Source organism: Tamandua tetradactyla, chromosome 6 (assembly GCF_023851605.1).
Source record: "Tamandua tetradactyla isolate mTamTet1 chromosome 6, mTamTet1.pri, whole genome shotgun sequence".
Lineage (NCBI taxonomy): Eukaryota > Metazoa > Chordata > Mammalia > Pilosa > Myrmecophagidae > Tamandua > Tamandua tetradactyla.
The window spans coordinates 130,832,900-130,853,973 of record NC_135332.1 but is presented as its reverse complement, the minus strand read 5'-3'; the positions used below and the strand labels follow the sequence as shown (position 1 = coordinate 130,853,973).

The window sequence follows — 21,074 nt, the reverse complement described above, 5'->3', positions numbered from 1 at the left end:
CACATAAAATGGTGTTAATTACATTCACAAGTTTGTGCCTCCATCAACAACATCCATTGCCAAATTTTTTCTATCACCTCAAACAGAAAATCCATACCAATTAAACATTAAATGCCCATTCCCCTCCCTCACCCAGTCCCTGGTAACCTGTATTCTAGTTTCTGATTTTATGAATTTGCATATTGTGCTTATTTCATGTGCATGAGATTATACAATATTTGTCCATTTGAGTCTGGCTAATTTCATTCAACATAATATCTTTAAGATTCATCCATATTTTAGCATGCATCAGAACTTCCTTCATTTTTATGGCCAGATAATATTCCATTGTGTGTGTATGTGTGTACACCACATTTTAAAAATAAATTCTCCACTGATGGACATTTGGGTTGCTCCATCAGTTAGCAATGGTGGATATGGGTGCAAAAATATCTTTTGAGTTCCTGCTTTCAATTATTTTTGGATACGTAATGATATGGGGGGAGACTGATCAAATGGTAATTCTGTACTTAACCACCTGAGGAATAAACAAATTTTTTCCACAGTGGTTGCACCATTTTACCTTCCCACCAACAATGAATGAGTGTTCCTATTTCTCTATATCCTCTCCAGTACTTGCGATATTCCATTTTTAAAATAGTAGCTATTTTAGAGGTTGTGAGATGGTATCTTACTGAAGTTTGATTTAAAATTCCCTTAAAACTAATGACACTGGGCGGGCCGCGGTGGCTCAGCGGGCAAGAGTGCTTGCCTGCCATGCCGGAGGACCCCGGTTCGATTCCCGGCCCCAGCCCATGTAAAAAACAAACAAACAAACAAAATATAATAAAACAAGAAAATGTTTAAAGATGTTTCCCTTTCTTCCTCCCTTCTTTCCTTCCATCCTTCCTTCCTTCTCTGTCTTTCCTTCCCTTTAAAAAAAAAAAAAAAAAAAAAAAAAAAAAAAAAAAAAAAAAAAAAAGAAAACTAATGACACTGAGCATGTTTTGACATATTTATTGGCCCTTGCATAACTTCTTTGAGGAAATGTCTATTTAAGTCTTTATTCCCAATTTTTAATTGGGTTGTGTGTCTTTTTGCCGTTTAGTTGTAGGGAGTTCTTCATATACTGGTTATTAAGCTCTTATTATATAGCTGATTTCCAAATATTTTCTCCCATTCTATAGATTGCCTTTTTAATTTCTTGATAAAGTTCTTTAATGCATAATAGCTTTGAATTTTGATTAAGACACATTTATCTAGTTTTCCTTTTGTTGCTTGGGTTTTGGTTTAAGAAACAACTGCCTAAAACAAGGTCTAGAGATGTTTCCCTTATATATTTAGGTCTTTGATTCATTTTAGGGTTAATTTTTGAATATGGTGTGAGGTAGGGATCCACCTTCATTTCTTTGTTTATGGCTATGAAGTTCTCCCAGTACCATTTGTTGAAGAAACTATCCTTTCCATCACTCAATGGACTTAGCATCCTTGACAAAGATCAATTAGCCAATGATTTCTGAACTCTCAATTTAATTCCACTACTATATGTCTGTCCTTGAACCAGTACCATACTTTTCTGATTACTGCAGGATTGTAACGTATTTTAAAATGATGAAATATAAGTATTCCAACTTTGTTCCTTTTCAGGATGGCTTTGGCTATTTGGGACATATGAATTTGATGATTAGTTTTTCTTTTTTTGCAAAGAAGTCTGTTGCAATTTTGATTGCAATTGAATTGAATCTGTATAACATTTTGGGTAAACTGGGTATCTTAACAATATTTAATCTTCCAATCCATGGACACTGTTTTAGCAGTGTGTTCTAGTTTGCTGGCTGCCAGAATGTAATATACCAGAAATGGAATGGCTTTTTAAAAGGGGAATTTAATAAGTTACAAGTTTACAGTTCTAAGGCCAAGAAAATGTCCCAATTAAAGCAAGTGTATAGTACTGTCCAATTTAAGGCATCCAGGGAAAGATACCTTGGTTCAAGAAGGTCGATGATGTTCAATGTTTCTCTCTCAGCTGGAAGGGCACATGGTGAACATGGCGGTGTCTGCTGGCTTTCTCATGGCTCTACAAAAAGGGACTCACCAAAATTATTCCTCTTTTAAAGGATTCCAGTAAGTAACTCCACCTTCAGTGGGTGGAGACACACCTCCATGGAAATCATCTAATCAAAAGTTACCACCTACAATTGGGTGGGTCACATTTCCATGGGAACAATCAAAATGCTCCCACCCAGCAATATTGAATGAGAATTAAAGGACATCACTTTTCTGGGGTCCACCACAGATTCAAACTGGCACACAGTGTTTTATAATTTGTAATGGCCAAGTCCTGTTCACCCTTTCTTACATTTATTCCTAGATATTTGATCCTTTTATTTGCTGTTCTAAGTAGAATTTTTTCTTAATTTTTTCTTCCAATTGTTCATCACTAGTGTATAGAAACACCACTAATTTTTGCACACTGATGCTGTAAGCTGTTAATTTGCTAAATTTGTTTTTTGGCCCTAATTGCTTGACGTTTTTAGGATTCTCTATTTATAGGATCATGTCATCTGAAAACAGGAAGATTTTTACTTCTTCCTTTCCAATTTGTTGTATTTTATTTCTTTATCTAGCCTAATTGCTCTGGCTAGAACTTCCAGTACAATGTTAAATAACAGTGGTGACAGTGGACATCTGATCTTGTTCCTAATCTAAGGGGAAAGCTGTCACTCTTTCACCATTGAGTATGATGTTAGTTATGAGTTTTTCATATATGCCCTTTACCATGTTATGGATGATTACTTCTAGTAGGGTATCCTGAGTGCTTTTATCAAGAAGAGGCACTGGATTTTGTCAAATGCCTTTTCTGTGCAAATTGAGATGATCATTTGGTGTTTTCCTCATTCTATTAATGTGATATATCAATTTATTTTCTTATGCTTGACCACCCTTGCATGACCTGTACAAGTCCAGCTTCATAATGGTATATTTTATTGTGCTGTTGGACTTGGTTTGCTAGTATTTTTGTTGAAGATCTTTGCATCTATATTCATTAGGTATATTGGTCTGCAATTTTCTTTTGTGATATCTTTATCTGACTTTAGCATTATTAGGATGATACTGGCTTCAGAGAATGAGTTGTAAAGTGTTCCTTTTCAATTTTTGGAAGAGTTTAAACAATACTGGTGTTAATTATTCTTTGACTGTTTACTAGAATTCATCAGTGAGGCTTTTCTTTGTTGGGACTTTTTGATTAGTTTCAATTTTTACTTGTTATTGGTCTGTTGAGATCTTCTGATTTTTCTTGAATCAATGTAATTAGTTTGTGTGCTTCTTGGAATTTTTCCATTTCATCTAGGTTATCTAATTTGTTGACATACAGTTGTTTATAATATCATCTTATAATCCTTTTTGTTCCTGTGGGAATAGTAGTAATACTCCCCCTTCTATTCTTGATTTTATATATTTGCATCCTGTCTTTTTAATTTTTTTAGGCTAGCATGCCAGTTTTAATCTGTTGTTTACCTCGTAAGTCATATCCTTTAAACCTCATTCAATATTGCCGGATGGGACCTTTTTCTATTGTTTCTATGGAGGTTGACCTACCCAGTTGTGGGCAGTACTTTTTAATTAGGTGTTTTCCATGGAGATAGGTCTACACCCATTCAAGGTGGGATTGCCTACTGGAGCCCTTTAAAAGGGAACCATTTTGACAAAAGCTCGGAGCCAACAGAACCAACAGAGCCCACACAGCCAGAGGTCTTTGGAGACGCATCAAGAAAATGCCCCTGGGGGAGGTTCATGAAATAAGAAGTTGGGAGAGAAAGCTAGAAGACATGCTATGTGCCTTTCCAGCTGACAAAGATGTGTTTTGGACCCATTGTCCTTTCTTGAATTGAGGCAATTTTCCTTGGATGTCTTAGTTTGGACATTTTCATGGCCTTAGAACTGTAAACTTACAACTTAAATAATTCCCCTTCCTAAAAGTCATTCTGTTTCTGGTGTATTGCATTACAGCAGCTTTTACAAACTAAACATCCAGCTAAATATTTGTCAATTTAATTGATCTTCTGTAAGAAACACTTTTGTTTTAATTGATTCTATTTTTCATTTATCTTCTATTTCATTTATCTCAGTACTAATCTTTATTAGTTCATTCTTTCTGCTAAATTTGGGATTGGTTTACTCTTCTTTTCTAGTTTTTTCTGTTGTGATGTTTGGTTTGTGACTTGAGCTCTTTCCTCCTTTATAATTTAAGCATTTAGAGTTATGAATTTCCCACTAAGCACTGTCTTCATTTTTTCCTACAAGTTTTGTTACATTGGGTTTTCCTTTTTACTCATGCCAAATATATTTCCTGATTTCTCTTGTGATTTCTTCTTTGACCCATTGATTGCTTAAGAGTATGATGTTTAACTTCATATATTTGTGGATTTCCAAGTTCTCCCACTGTTATTGATTTCTAGCTTCATTCCATTGTGGTTAGAGAAGATATTTTGTATAATTTCAATCTTTTTAAATTTATTGAAACTTGTTTTGAGAACAAACATATGATCTGTGCTGAAGATCGTTCCATGTGAACTTGAGAAAAATGTACATTCCTGTTGATTTGGGTTGTAGTGTTCTGTATATGTTTGTAAGGCCTCGTTCACTTATAACATTGTTCAAACTCCCCATTTCCTTTTTGAAATTCTGTATAGATGTTCCACCCACTAAGGAAAGTAGTGTACTGAAGTCTCCAACTATTACTGTAGAAATGTCTATTTCTCCCTTCAGTTTTGCCAGTTTTCCTCATGCAATTTGGGACACTGTGATTAGATACATAAATGTTAATGATATTTCTTCTTGGTAGATTGACCCATTTATCAATATATGTGTCATTTTTTTTGTCTCATAACAATTTATAACTTAAAGTCTATTTTGTCTGATATTACCATAGTTACCCTAGCACTCTTTGGTTACTATTCACATAGAATATTTTTTTCATGCTTTCACTTTCAGCCTATTTTTGGTTATAGGTCTATGGTGAGTCTCTTGTTAACAATATAGTTGGATCATACTTTAAATCCTCTTTGCCAATCTGTTTCTTTTGATTGGAGAGTTTAATCCATTTACCCCTAATAATGTTGTTTCTGTAATATATTACCAGTTTATATTTTGAGTGTTCATAACATGAAATACAGCTATTTATTACTCAATTGTATCTTAGGGGAAAGAAAGAGTGATGTTACATAATGAGGATATTCTACTATGGGGTTTTGCATTCACCCATGTGGAGTAAATATCTTCCTACTGCTCCAAGTTCCTATCTCCTTCCTTCCTTTCAACACAAAGAATTCTCTTTAGCATTTCCTGTAGGATTTTTGTTGACAAACTCTTATAGTTTTTGTTTACCTGCAAGTGTCTTAAACTCACACTCATTTTTAAAGGACAGTTTTACTAGATAAAAAATTGGGAGCAGGCAGTTCTTCTCTTTCAGTGCCTTAAAGATGTTATACCACTGCCTTTTTGTCTCCCTTGTTTCTGATGAGAAATCATCATTTATTTGTACTGAGTCTCCCTTGTGTGTAACAAATCACTTTTTTCTTGCTACTTTCAGATTTCTCTCCTTAACTTGGCATTTGACTATTTGATTAGTATGGGTCATGGAGTAAGTCTATTAGGGTTTATCCTGTTTTGAGTTCATTATATTCGGACATATATATTTATGACTTTTATGAGAGTGGGGAAATTTGGGGTCATAATTCCTCAAATATTCTTTCTGCCACTTTTTCCTTCTGGGATTTCTATAATGCATATATGATATGCTTCACGTTGTCCCACATATCCTTTCAGTTCTTTTCACCACTTTTTAAAATTATTTTCTCTATCTGCTCTTTCAACTGTATGATTTTGATGTTCTATCTTCTTGTTTACTGATTCTTTATTCTGCCTTAATCTGCTGCTGAATGCCTCTAGTGTATTTTAAATCCGCATTATAGCTTTTTTCATCCCCATAAATTCTGGAATGTTCTAATTCTTTGTCGTATTCACACATCATCTTTCTTACATCCTTTAGTTCTATATAGAATTTTATTTTGTTTCTATCCATATTTGTTCTAGCTCCTGGAATTGATTTTAGGAGATTGACCGAATATCTTTGATGAATTGTTTGACTACCAGTGTTTCCTCACTGGGCCATTCTTCTAGTCAATCCTACCCAAGAAAACAATCTCAGCATCTAGGCTCCTGCCATTATGTGGTTCTATCTTAGAGCATTTCACTTCTAGACAGAGATAAGAGAATGAGATCATTAAAAATCATATCTTTCATGGCCAGGCCATTATGATTTCCCTCTTGTCTATTAACCAGAGACAGCTACATGGCTCCAATCTAACTGCAAGAGAAGCTGGGAAGGTAACTATGCTCAGTAACAGAAAAGGGATTTTGTTGAGCCCCTGACTACAGACTCTGCCATACAAGGCACAGCAGTCTAGAACCTGGAGGGAAAATAAATATCGGCAATGAAAATAAACTCACTGGTGATCATTTGTTTTACTAGATTGCTTTTATGAGGATCTTGGTTCAAGTAACTAAATTTTAAAATGTCAGATTTTTATTATTTGTGCATAGTTGCAAATAGAAGTGATTTTATCAAGTTTCTAAGGAGACACAGTTTATCCATTGTGCTGGTTTGAAAGGATTTATGTACCTAGAAAAGCCATGTTTTAATCCTAATCAATCTTGGGAGAGCACCAGTTTCTTCTAATCCATATTCAGCACCATAGGTTGGAAACTTAACCAGGTTATATCCATGGAAATGTGACTGAATCTATTGTGGCTATTAAACTTGATTAGATGGAGACATATCTCTACCCATTCTATGTGGGTCTTGATTAGTTTACTGGACTCCTTTAAAAGAGGAAGCATTTTGGAGAAAGCTTTAGAACGACATAGCCACGAGAATCACAGAGTCCACCAGCCAGTGACCTTTGGAGCTGAAGAAGGAAAACGCCTCCTGGGAAACTTCATGAAGCAAGAAGCCTGGACAGAAAGTTAACAGATGCTGCCATGCTCTCCACATGCCCTTCCAGCTGAGAGAGAAATGCTGAATGTCACTGGCCTTCTTGAACCAAGATATCTTTCCCTGGATGCCTTGGATTGGACATTTCTATAGACTTGTTTTGATTTGGACAATTTCATAGCCTTAGAACAGTAAACTAGCAACCTATTAAAATCCCCTTTTTAAAAGCCATTCCATTTCTGGTATATTGCATTCTGGCAGCTAACAAACTGAAACATCCATTAAAATATTTTCCTAAAAATTGAATGGTCAATATTTACTAACCAACCAAGATGCAATACCATTTATACTAGAAACACTATACAGCATAGTACAAAAGAGAAAAAGTACACAGTAAATATCTGCTATAATAGATTATATTTTAATGGTTATATTACATATTGGGTATAACTGACATGTCTATATTTATGGGGCATATTATTGTCATGATTTTCTTTTTATGAATTGTATTGTAGGGAATCAATGTTTTGTAAAGTATAGTTTTGCCAAAAATTGCAGAGAGTTTAGTCTTATAGTAGCTGTAACATTAACTTCACAAAATGTAAACTGCTATAGTTTCTAACTATTAAGCAGGCTTTCAATCTAAATATAAAGCTCTTTTGGAAATGCAGTTTAATTAAAAGGTTATAAAACTAAATTACCATATGCATAGATTTGAGTTTAGGGTTCACAGAGAAACTAGGCCTGACATTTTATATGAACTTATTCTAAAAATGAGTTTAAAATACACTTTTTTAAAATCAATCTTTGGCATGGTTTGAACTTGCCATTTAATTAATACTGTATCATCAGTGAAACCTACAAGGAACTCTGACATGGCTTATTAATTTCCTATTAGCAAAAATGTGTTATAATTTCCTTTGTTTATAGGCCATTACAATTTTGGAGCCATTAAAAATAATTTCTAAATGAAGATTAATAAATGAACTATAATTTTATATGACTTCCCATCCAAATTCCTTGTTGAAAAGAAATTGATAATTAAGGCATCATAATTGTAAAATTGAAGAACAAAAACTTGTGAATAAGTATTAAAACTGAACTAATTATTTTTATCAAAAATGCTTCATGTCCAGGTAGGGAGGAAATGCATTATGAACTCTGCTTGTGATAACGTTTTGAAACAAAAATTCTTCCTGGCTGCATTTCAAAGGATGTCATTCCTACACAGATCAACTATCTATTTCAAAAAGAATTATTTGATTGGTTGTTTTACTTAAATCCACTGGGCTGATACTTCTGTAATTCTAGGCCAAGGGAACTATTACTGATTTTAATCATTCTCAATAGACAAGTCTAATATCCAAAAGCACTTTCTTTTTTTCTTGTCAAAAAAAGACCAACCAATTTGTAAACACAGAGGTTCTGGTTTAAAAAAACAAAACAAAACAAAACAAAGCTATATAAACTCTGCCTTTCTTTAGTACTGGAAGAATCTACCCATCCTCTTCTATACCAGGTACCTGATAGTTATGACTTTTTAAAAATATATACCTATTATAAGAAAGAATCTTAAATAAGACAAATATATAATTATAATTAAAGTAATAACAATGTTATATAGAGAGACTAAGGAAGAAAAAATTACATAAATTTACCTAAGTAAAGAAAACTATAAAAATTAAAGTTAAGGTTGACATTATCGTTCGTGCGAGCTTAGGAAAAGTGGTAAACATTACAGGCTGCACTGTCTATGAGAAGAAAGTATTTCATTTAAAAAGGGATAAACTTGCTTTTGAACTCTAGTGTATATTTGAATTGACTGAACTTAAAACATTAAGAATTTTGGCATATAAAAGTTTGAGATGTTTAATAATGGCATAGATCATTGATATATAAGAACATCAGAGTAAAAGGCTGTCACTTATTTGTGGACAAATAAAGCCTCAAGTACAAAGAACTATTTCTGGATAGATTGACTTCAATGTCATCAATGTTTATAAAACCATAGCTTTTCCCTACCAGCATAATCTTCTACAAATTCCATCTTGGAGATTCTGCACATGGTGGTCCTAAAACAGAAAACTGACCCAGACTCTCTGAACGGGTGTGGTAATCAATCAGTGGATGTGTGAACAAATACTATCAGGTATCCACTCTTTTTTCTAGTTGGGAACCAGGTTCTATGGGACATAAATATTGGCAATGGCATATTCCTTTCCTTAAGGAAGTTTATAATCCAAACAGCATGATAAGACACAAACAATGATTGAACTGGACATCGAGTAATAATGTTAAGTAGTTCTGAAAAGCACTATGTAGAAAAAACAAAAGAACGATATTCACTAAAGCATTCTCCCTGTACTTTAAATGAGTCAAAGATCATCTTAAGTCATTACTATAGCTTTACCAAAGAGGAAGACCAAATAATGTCCTCTCATTGATTAAGCACCCAGTGTGAACAAAATTGAAAACACTGTCTTTTGAGTTCAAAATTTATTAGTGAAAGCAGATATCTAAACATGGAGACATGAAATAAAACACTGTAGTATGTGTGTAAGAGGCACATCACTTAAGTTTAGAATTTAGAAGTATAAACCATCATTTTCCAAATGGCAAAGGAAAGAAAACCATTTAGGAGGGAGGAAAAAGAATGTACCAATGACTCAAAAGGTTAAAACAGCATGGGATTTCCAGAACATTATGCTTAGTTCACTATTGCTAGACAGTTACATGATGACTATAAAGAGATAAGTATTTGGGTGGAGGTAATATTGCAATGGACCTTATAAACCATACTAAAAAGTTTCCTAAAAAAATATTTAAAATATTAGAAAGCCCTGCTATAGATGATGGGAGCCAATAAAAGACTTCAAGTAGAGAATAAACAATCAGACCTGCATTTTAGAAAGTTTAGTCATGTGGTGATATGCATAAAGTTAGAAATAGTGGCTATTAGAAATTTTGAAGCAAAAGATGATTAAATTATGAGCTGAAAGAGTGGCAATAGAAATAAAGATGAGGAAAGAGATTTAAAGGATATTTAGGATGGAGAATTGACAGGATTGATAACTTTGCACAACTGTAGGGGATGCACATGGAATGTGATAAAATACTAAATAACTGTGTCCCCTCATGTTACTGCATGCAGTGGCTCATAGATGGGTGGATTGATGCAGTGCTAGAAGAAAGTTATTGCCAATTTCTCCAAGAGGCAGGACAGTTAGAAATATAACATTCACGGACTCTTCCTGCCTCATTACTCATCCCTAGCCTGGGGAAGAAGATGCAATGATTTGAGTCATTTGAGATGTAGATTTTGAACATTTCCTCCTCCCTTTCCCTTACAAGGCAAGCTGTCTACATAGAGGGTAAGTCTTAATGGTTCTCCATTAGTTTTACAGGGAAGCCTACCCACAACCCCCTGGGTTGGGAGGCATATGGTAGGCCAGCACTGCCAATAAACTTTGGAGTTCAGAAATAGGGTGTCCAAGATGCTGCAGTTACAAGTTCCATTTTCTAATTTCTGCTTTATAAATAATAGAGAGGCTATTTTGATCTCCCCTCCACTCTTCTGTCCTATTTCCCAAGTGGTTCAGAAGTTAGAGAAACCAAAGGATTGCTACCTATTGGGCCTGTTCATACTCCAACAGATGACTTTGAAGACTGAGAGGAAAGGGACTTTATCAATTAAAATAAGAAACACAGAAGGAGCGGGATTTTGGGAGAATAGGAAAATGCTAAGTTCATAACTGAATATGTTAAGCTTCAGGTGTTGTGAGACATTTGAGTAAAGGGAGAGTGGTTTGCAGGAAAAGAGATAATAAAGAATTACATGTTATAAAAACAGAATAATGGTATCAACAAAATAGGATAGAATTAAGACATAATACAAAGACCTGGGGACAGTGTTAGATTTTAAGCAGTTCTCAACAAAGATAACTTCATGCAAAGGAGCGATACATGGCTAAAGTGATTTAAGAATGATAAAGTATCTCTGCTTTTTACCAGAAGAAAAGGAAATATTTAGAAGAAAAAAAAAGTAAAACTTGGAAAAAAAGACAAAATGAAAAAAATGATGAGTGGCATGACTTTTTAATGTCATACTAAGGTATTATTTAAAATAATTTTAAATGCTATTAAATTACTTAATTTGACATCATTACTATTTTGTTAGATTACAGAAGCTATGATGCTACATATTAATTTACAGATTTCTGCTTGATAGAAAATATAACCCCAAAGATTATTATTTAATTGCTTTAGAGGATAATAACTGATATTATATCCCACTTTTTTAAAACAAAAACACTTTTCATGACAGACTATATAATGCCCTATTATTCAATTGCTCTTTATTATTCAGCCAGCTTTATCACCATCTTAGTGGCTTCATTAATGAATGAGTAGAAAAAATTTCTGATGTGTTTATTCACTATTTGTATGTAAACCATGCTTTAAAAATTTATAATTGTGCTGTAACAGGAAGAAAGGTGAATACATAGGAAGCAATTATTATAAAGCAATGAAGAGCTGAAATGGGGTGATAGTAGTGGAAAGACGTGATCTGAGAATCCCTGAAGAAAGAGCTTGAATGCTACTTTTTCCTATAAGGGATTTAAATAGCAGCATTTTTATAAATTTCAAAGTATAATTCAAATGAATAAATTAGTATTATTTCTACATTCTAAATTGCACATTAAGGAAATCATTTTGACAAGTGTGACACCAATACAAGGTATAGAGTGCATGGGTGGCTCAGTGGTAGAATGCTCACCTTTCATGCGGGAAAACTGGGTTCAATTCCTGGACATGCACAAAAAAAAAAAAAAAAAAAGCTAGGCATAGTTCATATAAATCCATGTTTGATCATAATATATGATATATGATGATTTCAATGGAGAAGTAAAGATGTTTGGAGGATATTTCCATCTTATGGGTTTATATAAAAAAAAGCACAACAATTCATTTTTTCTTGTCCAGAGTATCATTTCTTCTATTTCTGTACTTCATTATTACTATATATACTCTTAACAATAGCAATAACATCCCTATATTTCCAGAATAATATTTCTTAATTACTTTAATCCAGTGACTCTGCTTTAAAATCTATTACTATCATTACTTTCCTTCCAACTGTATTCTCTTCTATCATTTTACCAACCAAAAATACACATTTAATCAATATATAGTTTTCCTATTCTATTTTAATATAAAACTGCTGACATCCTGTATTATACTTCATTCTGTTTTCTTTAACTTTAGTTTATGCTTATAATTGATTTTTTGAAACCTATATTTTTTTAAATATAATTGTTAGTCTACAATTTAATATAGCACTTTGCTCTTTTAAAACGTTTTCAGATATTACTTATTGCCATGATAACCATGAGAGAAATGATGAACAAGTATGCTTGTATTTAACATACAGCAAGAGAGAATTTCTGGAATGGCAGAGGGATATGAGAGATTCTGCTCTCCCTCAAAATCACAAAAGAAATAGGTAAAACTATCAAAACCAACAATTTTAGAATTCTTACATTAAACTAAAGCACAGAACAATTTAAAAAGACATTCAAGAAAAATTAGACAATGTTGGTAAGACCTGAGGAGTCTCTGGGGTTTTAACCTGGAGATACTCCCCTTATCCCACAGCTCTGTGTTGTAGTAACCATGAAAAGCTGGCAGTCTTGCAGTCAACAGAATGGGCTGACCTCTTTTGCAGTCCCATTAAACCATGTGCCCAGAGAACAGTTCATACTTTGAATGGACTCACAGCTCCCTGGGGAATCTCCATTCCCACAGCATTGTTATTATTTGATCTTCCTTGGAGCTGAATTCTTCTGAAAAGCCCTGTTTCTAGAGTGTTAGCAAAAACAATCGCAATTGGCTGGAACTGTTCATTTTGCAGCTGTATAACATGTTGATTTCAATTGGAATAAGACAGACTATGTCAACAATTTAAAACGAAGAACAGAGAGCTAGAGGACCATAGAGGACTTTGAAAAGCTCTGACATATTTTGGGGGATAGAAGGCTTCATGCATGTGCAGGGCTGTTTACATGCCCAGAAAAGACCTGAGGTCACAGGTCTTTTGACCTGACCTCTGAGCTTGAGGCTTTGCACAAGCAGGAAGAGAAAGCTAAAATTTTAAGGTGTATGTTCACACACTGGTCCACTTGACAAAGGGTGGAAAACATACTGCCCTAAGGCATTTAAGGAAATGTTCTGAATGATCATTGGCTACCACTCAACTATGCTGAATAAGCAATGGCCTTAGGAAGGCAGGCTTAAAAATGAAAAAAATGCGCACACACATACACACACATACACATACACACACACACACACATTTAAGTGAACAGAGAACGTGGTGACTACACATTTTAAGGAATACCAAATTTACATAATTAATCCAGGAAAGTAACTAAACAAATGAGCAGATCCAAAGAAACAACAAATAAGTAAACTGGCAACAACCACAAATCTGGGTGGGGTGTGGGGGGTTATGATTCTGGAGTTGCTACAATATATTTTTAAAAAAATGTATGATACATGAAAATAAACTGGAAAAATTTGGCATACAAAGATAAGAAGCAGTAACAGAAAATGTCCCAGATACTGGCCTTAGCAGACAAAACTTTAAATCAGTGAAATTTCACTAGAGGGTCTCAATAACACATTTGAACCAGCATAGTAAAGAATCTTTAGTGATCCTGAAGATAGGTCAACAGGGATTAAGCAGTATAAGGAACAGAAAGAAACAAGAATGCAGTAAAATGAACTGAGACTCACAGAAACATGGGATACCAAAGTACACCATAAATGCATAATGGAAGTCACAGATAGAATAGTCCAGAAAAAAAGGTATTTTAAGAAATAATGGCCAAAAATTTCAAACCTTTGATAAATGATCAATTTACACATCCAAGAAACTCAATGAATTCCAAGTAGGATAAACCCAAAGATATCCTGTCCTAGAAACATCATAGTTAAACTTTATGAGACAAAGGCAAAGAGAAAATTTTAAAACATCAAGAAACTAGTAACTCATCACGTGCAAGGGATCCTCAATAAAAACAGAAGCTGACTGCCACAAAGCAGCAAGATAACACTGAAAATGTTGAAAGAAAAGGGTTGTAGATCAAGAATTCTATATCCTGTAAAACTAGTATGCAGAGATGAAAACAAAATGACACCCTCAGACAGGCAAATATTGGAAGAACGGATCACTGACAGAGTTGCTCTATAAGAAATACCGAAGGAAGTCCTTCAGACTGATAAGTGAGGATATTATATGATAAGATCCACAAGAAGAAATAAAGAACACCAGCAGAGATAATTACATGGATAACTATAAAAGAAAGCATAAACATTCATTAGCTCTTTCCAATTCACATATCAATGCAAATATGAAGGAAGAGAAGAATTCTAAAAACTCTTGAAGGATCTTGTACTCTCACCAGGAAAGGAACAGTTTAAAACATCTTCTAAGCCCAGAAGGTGAAAAGTCAATTTATAACACCAATAATCAAATAAGAACATTTCCATTCCCATCACCATGTTTTTCACCAAACCCTTCCATCCAAAGCCCTGTCTACCCCAAACCAGAGAGATCAGAAACCATAAGTGGCAAGCTGAAGGAAGCGGATTGAGGAAGGCAAGACACCTATCATGCTCACCTTCCCAAGTTCAGGGACCCAGCATCAACAAAGGCAGCACTGTGAGGTAGCCTAGCTGATCTTCAGTCCCATGATCACATTACACTGCAAGGCAAAAAAGGATTCTGAAGATGTAATTAAAGTTACTAACCAACTGATCTCAATGGTGGTCCTACACCAATCACATGAGCCCTTTAAAAGTAGAAAGTTTTCCTTGACTAGTTGCAGACGGGGAAGTCAGAGAGATTTAAAGTGTAAGAGGAATACAACCTAAGTTCTTCAGTGCTGAGATGGAGAGGGCCACATGCATTGAACAGCCTCTAGGGGCTGAAAGTGATGCCTGGCTGGCAACCACCAAGATGATGGGGACCACAGTTCTACAGCAGCAATGAATTTATTTCTGCCAATACACTGAACAACTTGGAAGTGAACTTTTCTCCAGATCCTGCAAATAAAATCCCAATCCAGCCTATGTGTTTTTTTTTTATTTTTAAATTTATTTAAAATAAAAAAACACCAAACAAATGCAAACATTCTTAGCTTTTGATCATTCCATTTTACATATATAATCAGTAATTCACAATATCATCACATAGTTGCATATTCATCATCATGATCATTTCTTGGAAAATTTGCATCTATTCAGAAAAAGAAATAAAAAGAAAACAGAAAAAAATTCATACGTACCATACCCCTTACCCCTCCCTTTCACTGATTACTAGCATTTCAATCTAAATGTATTTTAACATTTGTTCCCCCTATTATTCATTTTTATTCCATATGTTTTACTCATCTGTTGATAAGACAGATAAAAGGAGCATCAGACACAAGGTTTTCACAATCACACAGTCACATTCTGAAAGCTATATCATTATACAATCATCTTCAAGAAACATGGCTACTGGAACACAGCTCTACATTTTCAGGCAGTTCCCTCCAGCCTCTCCATTACATCTTGACTAACAAGGTGATATCTATTTAATGCATAAGAATAACCTCCAGGATAACCTCTTGACTCTGTTTGGAATCTCTGAGCCATTGACACTTTATTTTGCCTCTTTTCACCCTTCCCCTTTTTGGTGGAAGCTTTCTCAATCCCTTGATGCTGAGTCTCAGCTCATTCTAGGATTTCTGTCCCATGTTTCCAGGAAGGTCCACACCCCTGGGAGTCATGTCCCACGTAGACAGGGGGAGGGTGATAAGTTTGCTTGTTGTGTTGGCTGGAAAGAGAGGCCACATCTGAGCAACAAAAGAGGTTCTCTTGGGGGTGACTCTTAGGCCTAATTTTATGTAGGCTTGACCTATCCTTTGTGGGGTTAAGTTTCATATGAACAAACCTCAAGAATTGGGGGCTCAGCCTATAGCTTTGGTTGCCTGCACTGCTTGTGAGAATATCAAGAATTCAACTTGGGGAAGTTGAATTGTCCCCCTTTCTCACCATTCCCCCAAGGGGACTTCGCAAATACTTTGTTATTCACTGTTCAAATCACTCTGGAATTTACTGGGTTATCACTCTGGACAAGCCAACAAAATCTCATGTCCTACTCAAAGTTGCATGTACTTATGGTGTTCAATTAAGCTGGCTACAAAATTTATATTAGGAAATGCACCAGTGAAAATATAAATTTTGTACAAAATAAGCATTTTTGCTTTAGTCTCACACATAAATTGAAATTTTAAAATATTAATTACCATCTATTTTCAGCACCCTGCAGTATTGACATTTCTTTGTTCTTCCTCAAGCAAAAACATTTTTTAAATTTGTACATTTACTCACTATCATTATATACTCTAGGCATTCCTAGATTATACCATCTCAGTCTTTCTCATCTATCTTTCCTTCTGATTTCATTTGTGCCCCCAGCCCTCCTTCCTCTATCATTCTCACATTGAGCTTCATTCAGTGTTTTAACATAACTGTATTACAGTTAGGTAATATTGTACTGTCCATTTCTGAGTTTTTACATTCAGTCCTGTTGCACAATTTGTATTCCTTCAGCTCCAGTTACCAAATATCTTATCCTATTTCTATCTGTGATGAAATTCTCCAAGTTTATTCAATAATGTCAGTTCATATCAGTGAAACCATACAGTATTTGTTCTTTTGTTTCTGGCTAATCTCACTCAGCATAATGTACTTAAGGTCCATCCATGTTCTTACATAATTCATAACTTTATTCTGTCTTATGGCTGCATAATATTCCATCGTGTGCATATACCACAGTTTGTTTAGCCACTCATCTGTTGATGGACATTTTGGCTGTTTCCATCTCTTTACAATTGTAAATAAAGCTGCTATAAACATTGGTGTGCAAATGTCTGTTTGTGTCCTTGCCCTCATGTCCTCTGAGTAGATACCTAGCAATGGTATTGCCAGGTCATACAGCAATTCTATATTTAGCTTTTTGAAGAGCTGCCAAACTGCCTTCCACAGTGCTTGTAACATTTGACATTCCCACCAACAGTGGATAAGTATGCCTCATTCTCCACATCCTCTCCAGCACTTGTCATTTTCTGTTTTATTGATAATGGCCATTCTGGTGGGTGTGAGATGATATCTCATTGTTGTTTTGATTTGCATTTCTCTAATAGCCAGGGATGTTGAGTATCTCTTCATGTGCCTTTTGGCCATTTGTATTTCCTCTTCTGAGAAGTGTCTGTTCAAGTCTTTTGCCCATTTTGTAATTGGGTTGGCTGTCTTTTCATTGTTGAGTTGAACAATCTCTTTATAAATTCTGGATACTAGACCTTTATCTGATATATCGTTTCCAAATATTGTCTCCCATTGTGTAGGCTGTCTTTCTACTTTCTTGACGAAGTTCTTTGATGCACAAAAGTGTTTAATTTTGAGGAGTTCCCATTTCTTTCTTTCTTTCTTCAATGCTTGTGCTTTGGGTGTAAAGTCTAGGAAACCACCTCGTAGAATAAGATTATAAGATATTTCTCTACATTTTCTTCTAACAGTTTTATGGTCTTAGATCTAATGTTTAAGTCTTTGCTCCATTTTGAGTTAATTTTTGTATAGGGTGTGATATATGGGTCCTCTTTCATTCTTTTGCATATGGATATGAGCTCTTTAGGCACCATTTATTGAAGAGACTGTTCTGTCTGAGGGGAGTTGGTTCGACTGCCTTATCAAAGATCCGTTGTCCATAGATGAGAGGGTCTATATCTGAACACTCTATTCTATTCCATTGGTCAGTTTATCTTTCTTTATGCCAGTACCATGCTGTTTTGACCACTGTAGCTTCATAATACAGCTTAAAGTCAGGTAGCGTGAGACGTCCAACTTCATTTTTTCCCTCAGGATGCTTTTAGCTATTCGGGGCACACTGCACTTCCAGATAAATTTGGTTATTGGTTTTTCTATTTCTGAAAAGTACGTTTTTGGGATTTTAATTGGTATTGCATTGAACCTGTAAATCAATTTAAGTAGAATTGACATCTTAACTATATTTAGTCTTCCAATACATGAACATGGTATGCCCTTCCATCTATTTAGGTCTTCTGTGATTTCTTTGAACAATTTCTTACAGTTTTCTCTGTATAGGTCTTTTGACTCTTTAGTTAAATTTATTTATAAATATTTTATTCTTTTGGTTGCAATTGTAAATAGAATTCTTTTCTTGATTTCCCCCTCAGATTGTTCATTACTAGTGTATAGAAACACTACAGATTTTTGAGTGTTGATCTTGTAACCTACCACTTTGCTTCTCTCATTTATTAGCTCTAGTAGTTTTGCTGTGGATTTTACAGGGTTTTTGACATATATTATCATCTCATCTGCAAACAGTGAGAGTTTTACTTCTTCCTTTCCCATTTTGTTGCTTTGTATTTCTTTTTATTGTCTAATTGCTCTGACTAGAATTTCCAACACAATGTTGAATAGCAGTGGTGATAGTGGACCTCCTTGTCTTGTTTCTGATCTTAGGGGGAACGTTTTCAGTTTTTCCCCCTCGAGGATGATGCTAGCTGTGGGTTTTTCATATATTCCGTTTATCATTTTAAGGAAGTTCCCTTGTATTCCTATCCTTTGAAGTGTTTTCAACAGGAAAGGATGTTGAATTTTGTCAAATACCTTCTCTGCATCAATTGAGATGATCATGTGTTTTTTCTATTTTGATTTGTTGATATGGTGTATTACATGCATTGATTTTCTTATGTTGAATCATCCTTGCATATCTGGGATGAATTCTACTTGGTCATGGTGTATAATTCTTTTAATGTATTGCTGGATTTGATTTGCTAGAATTTTGTTGAGGATTTTTGCATCTATATTCATTAGAGAGATTGGTGTGTAGTTTTCTTTCTTTGTAATATCTTTATCTGGCTTTGATATGAGGGTGATTTTAGCTTCATAGAATGACTTACGTAGCTTTCTCTCCTCTTCAATTTTTTGAAGAGTTTGAGCAGGATTGGTATTAATTCTTTCTTGAATGCTTGGTAGAATTTACATGTGAAACCATCTGGTCCTGAACTTTTCTTTTGGGGGAGCTTCTTAATGACTGATTCAATTTCTTTACTTATGATCGGTTTGTTGAGGTCATCTATTTCTTCTCGAGTCAAAGTTGTTTGTTCATGCCTTTCTAGAAAGTTGTCCATTTCATCTACATTGTCATATTTATTAGCATAAAGTTGTTTATAGTATCCTGTCATTACTTCCTCTATCTCTGTGTGGCCAGTGGTTATGTCTCCTCTTCCATTTCTGATCTTATTTATTTGCATCCTTTCTCTTCTTCTTTTTGTCAATCTTGCTAAGGGTCCATCAATCATATTGATTTTCTCATAGAACCAACTTCTGGTTTTGTTGATTTTCTCAATTGTTTTCATGTTCTCAATTTCATTTATTTCTTCTCTAATCTTCATTATTTCTTTCCTTTGCTTGCTTTGGGGTTAGTTTGATGTTCTTTCTCTACTTCTTCTATGTGGACAGTTAATTCCTCGATTTTTGCCCTTTCTTCTTTTTGATATAGGCATTTAGGACAATAAATTTCCCTCTTAGCAATGCCTTTGCTGCATCCCATAAGTTTTGATATGTTTTGTTTTCATTTTCATTTGCCTCGAGATATTTACTGATTTCTCTTGTAATTTCTTCCTTGACCCACTGGTTGTTTAAGAGTGTGTTGTTGAGCCTCCACTTATTTGTGAATTTTCTGGCACGCTGCCTATTATTGATTTCCAGCTTCATTCCTTTATGATCTGAGGAAGTGTTTTGTATGATTTCAATATTTTTAAATTTATTGAGACTTGCCTTGTGACACAGCATATGGTCTATCCTTAAGAATGATCCACGAGCACTTGAGAAAAAGGTGTATCCTGCTGTTGTGGGATGTAATGTTCTGTATATATCTGTTAAGTCTAGCTCATTTATTGTATTATTCAAATTCTCTGTTTCTTTATTGATTCTCTGTCTAGATGTTCTGTCCATTGATGAGAATGTGGAATTGAAGTCTCCAACTATTATGGTAGATGTGTCTATTTCTCTTTTCAGTGTCTTCCTCATGTATTTTGGAGCATTCTGGCTTGGTGCATAAATATTTATGATTGTTATATCTTCTTGCTGAATTGTCCCTTTTATTAATACATATTGTCCTTCTTTGTTTCTTTTAACTGTTTTACATTTGAAGTCTAATTTGTTGGATATTAGTATAGCTACTCCTGCTCTTTTCTGATTGTTATTTGCATGAAATATCTTTTCCCAACCTGTAACTTTCAACCTATGTTTATCCCTCAGTCTAAGATGTGTTTGCTGTAGATAGCATATAGATGGGTCCTGTTTTATAATCCATTCTTCAGTCTATGTCTTTTGATTGGGGATTTTAATCCATTAACATTTAGTGTTATTACTGTATGGGTAGTAATTTCTTCTACCAATTTGCCTTTTGGATTTTATATGTCATATCTAATTTTTCTTCTTTTTACCTTTACTGATAGTCTTTATTTCTACACTCTTCTCCACACCTCTCTCTCCTGTCTTTTTGTATCTGCCTCTAGTGCTCCCTTTAGTATTTCTTGCAGAGCTGGTCTCTTGGTCACAAATCCTCTCAGTGATCTTTTGTCTGAAAATGTTTTAATTTCTCCTTCATTTTTGAAGGACAATTTTGCTGGATATAGAATTCTTGGTTGGCAGTTTTTCTCTTTTAGTAATTTAAACATATCATCCCACTATCTTCTCACCTCCATGGTTTCTTCTGAGAAATCTACACATAATCTTATTGGGCTTCTCTTGTCTGTGATGGATTGCTTTTATTTTGCTGCTTTCAAGAATCTCTCTCTCTTTGACTTCTGACATTCTGATTAGTAAGTGTCTTGGAGTACATCCTTTTGGATTCATTCTCTTTGGGGTATGCTGCACTTCTTGGATCTGTAATTTTAAGTCTTTCATAAGAGTTGGGAAATTTTCAGTGATAATTTCCTCCATTAGCTTTTCTCCTCCT

The 21,074-nt window shown here is 34.6% G+C and overlaps 1 protein-coding gene across 18 annotated transcripts in view; it reads right to left on the bottom strand.

Moving 5' to 3' along the window:
* Positions 1 to 21,074, bottom strand: part of CNBD1 (cyclic nucleotide binding domain containing 1) — a 662,225-nt gene that overhangs the window by 272,740 nt on the left and 368,411 nt on the right. The window contains exon 11 of one of the 18 annotated variants that reach the window (XM_077167156.1): positions 11,742 to 11,782. The exons of the other annotated variants lie outside the window; for them this stretch is intronic. Coding sequence (XP_077023271.1) covers positions 11,757 to 11,782 — 26 coding nt within the window. The 3' untranslated portion in view covers positions 11,742 to 11,756. Of the gene's footprint in view, positions 1 to 11,741; positions 11,783 to 21,074 lie in introns of those variants that run through there. 18 annotated transcript variants of the gene reach the window in all.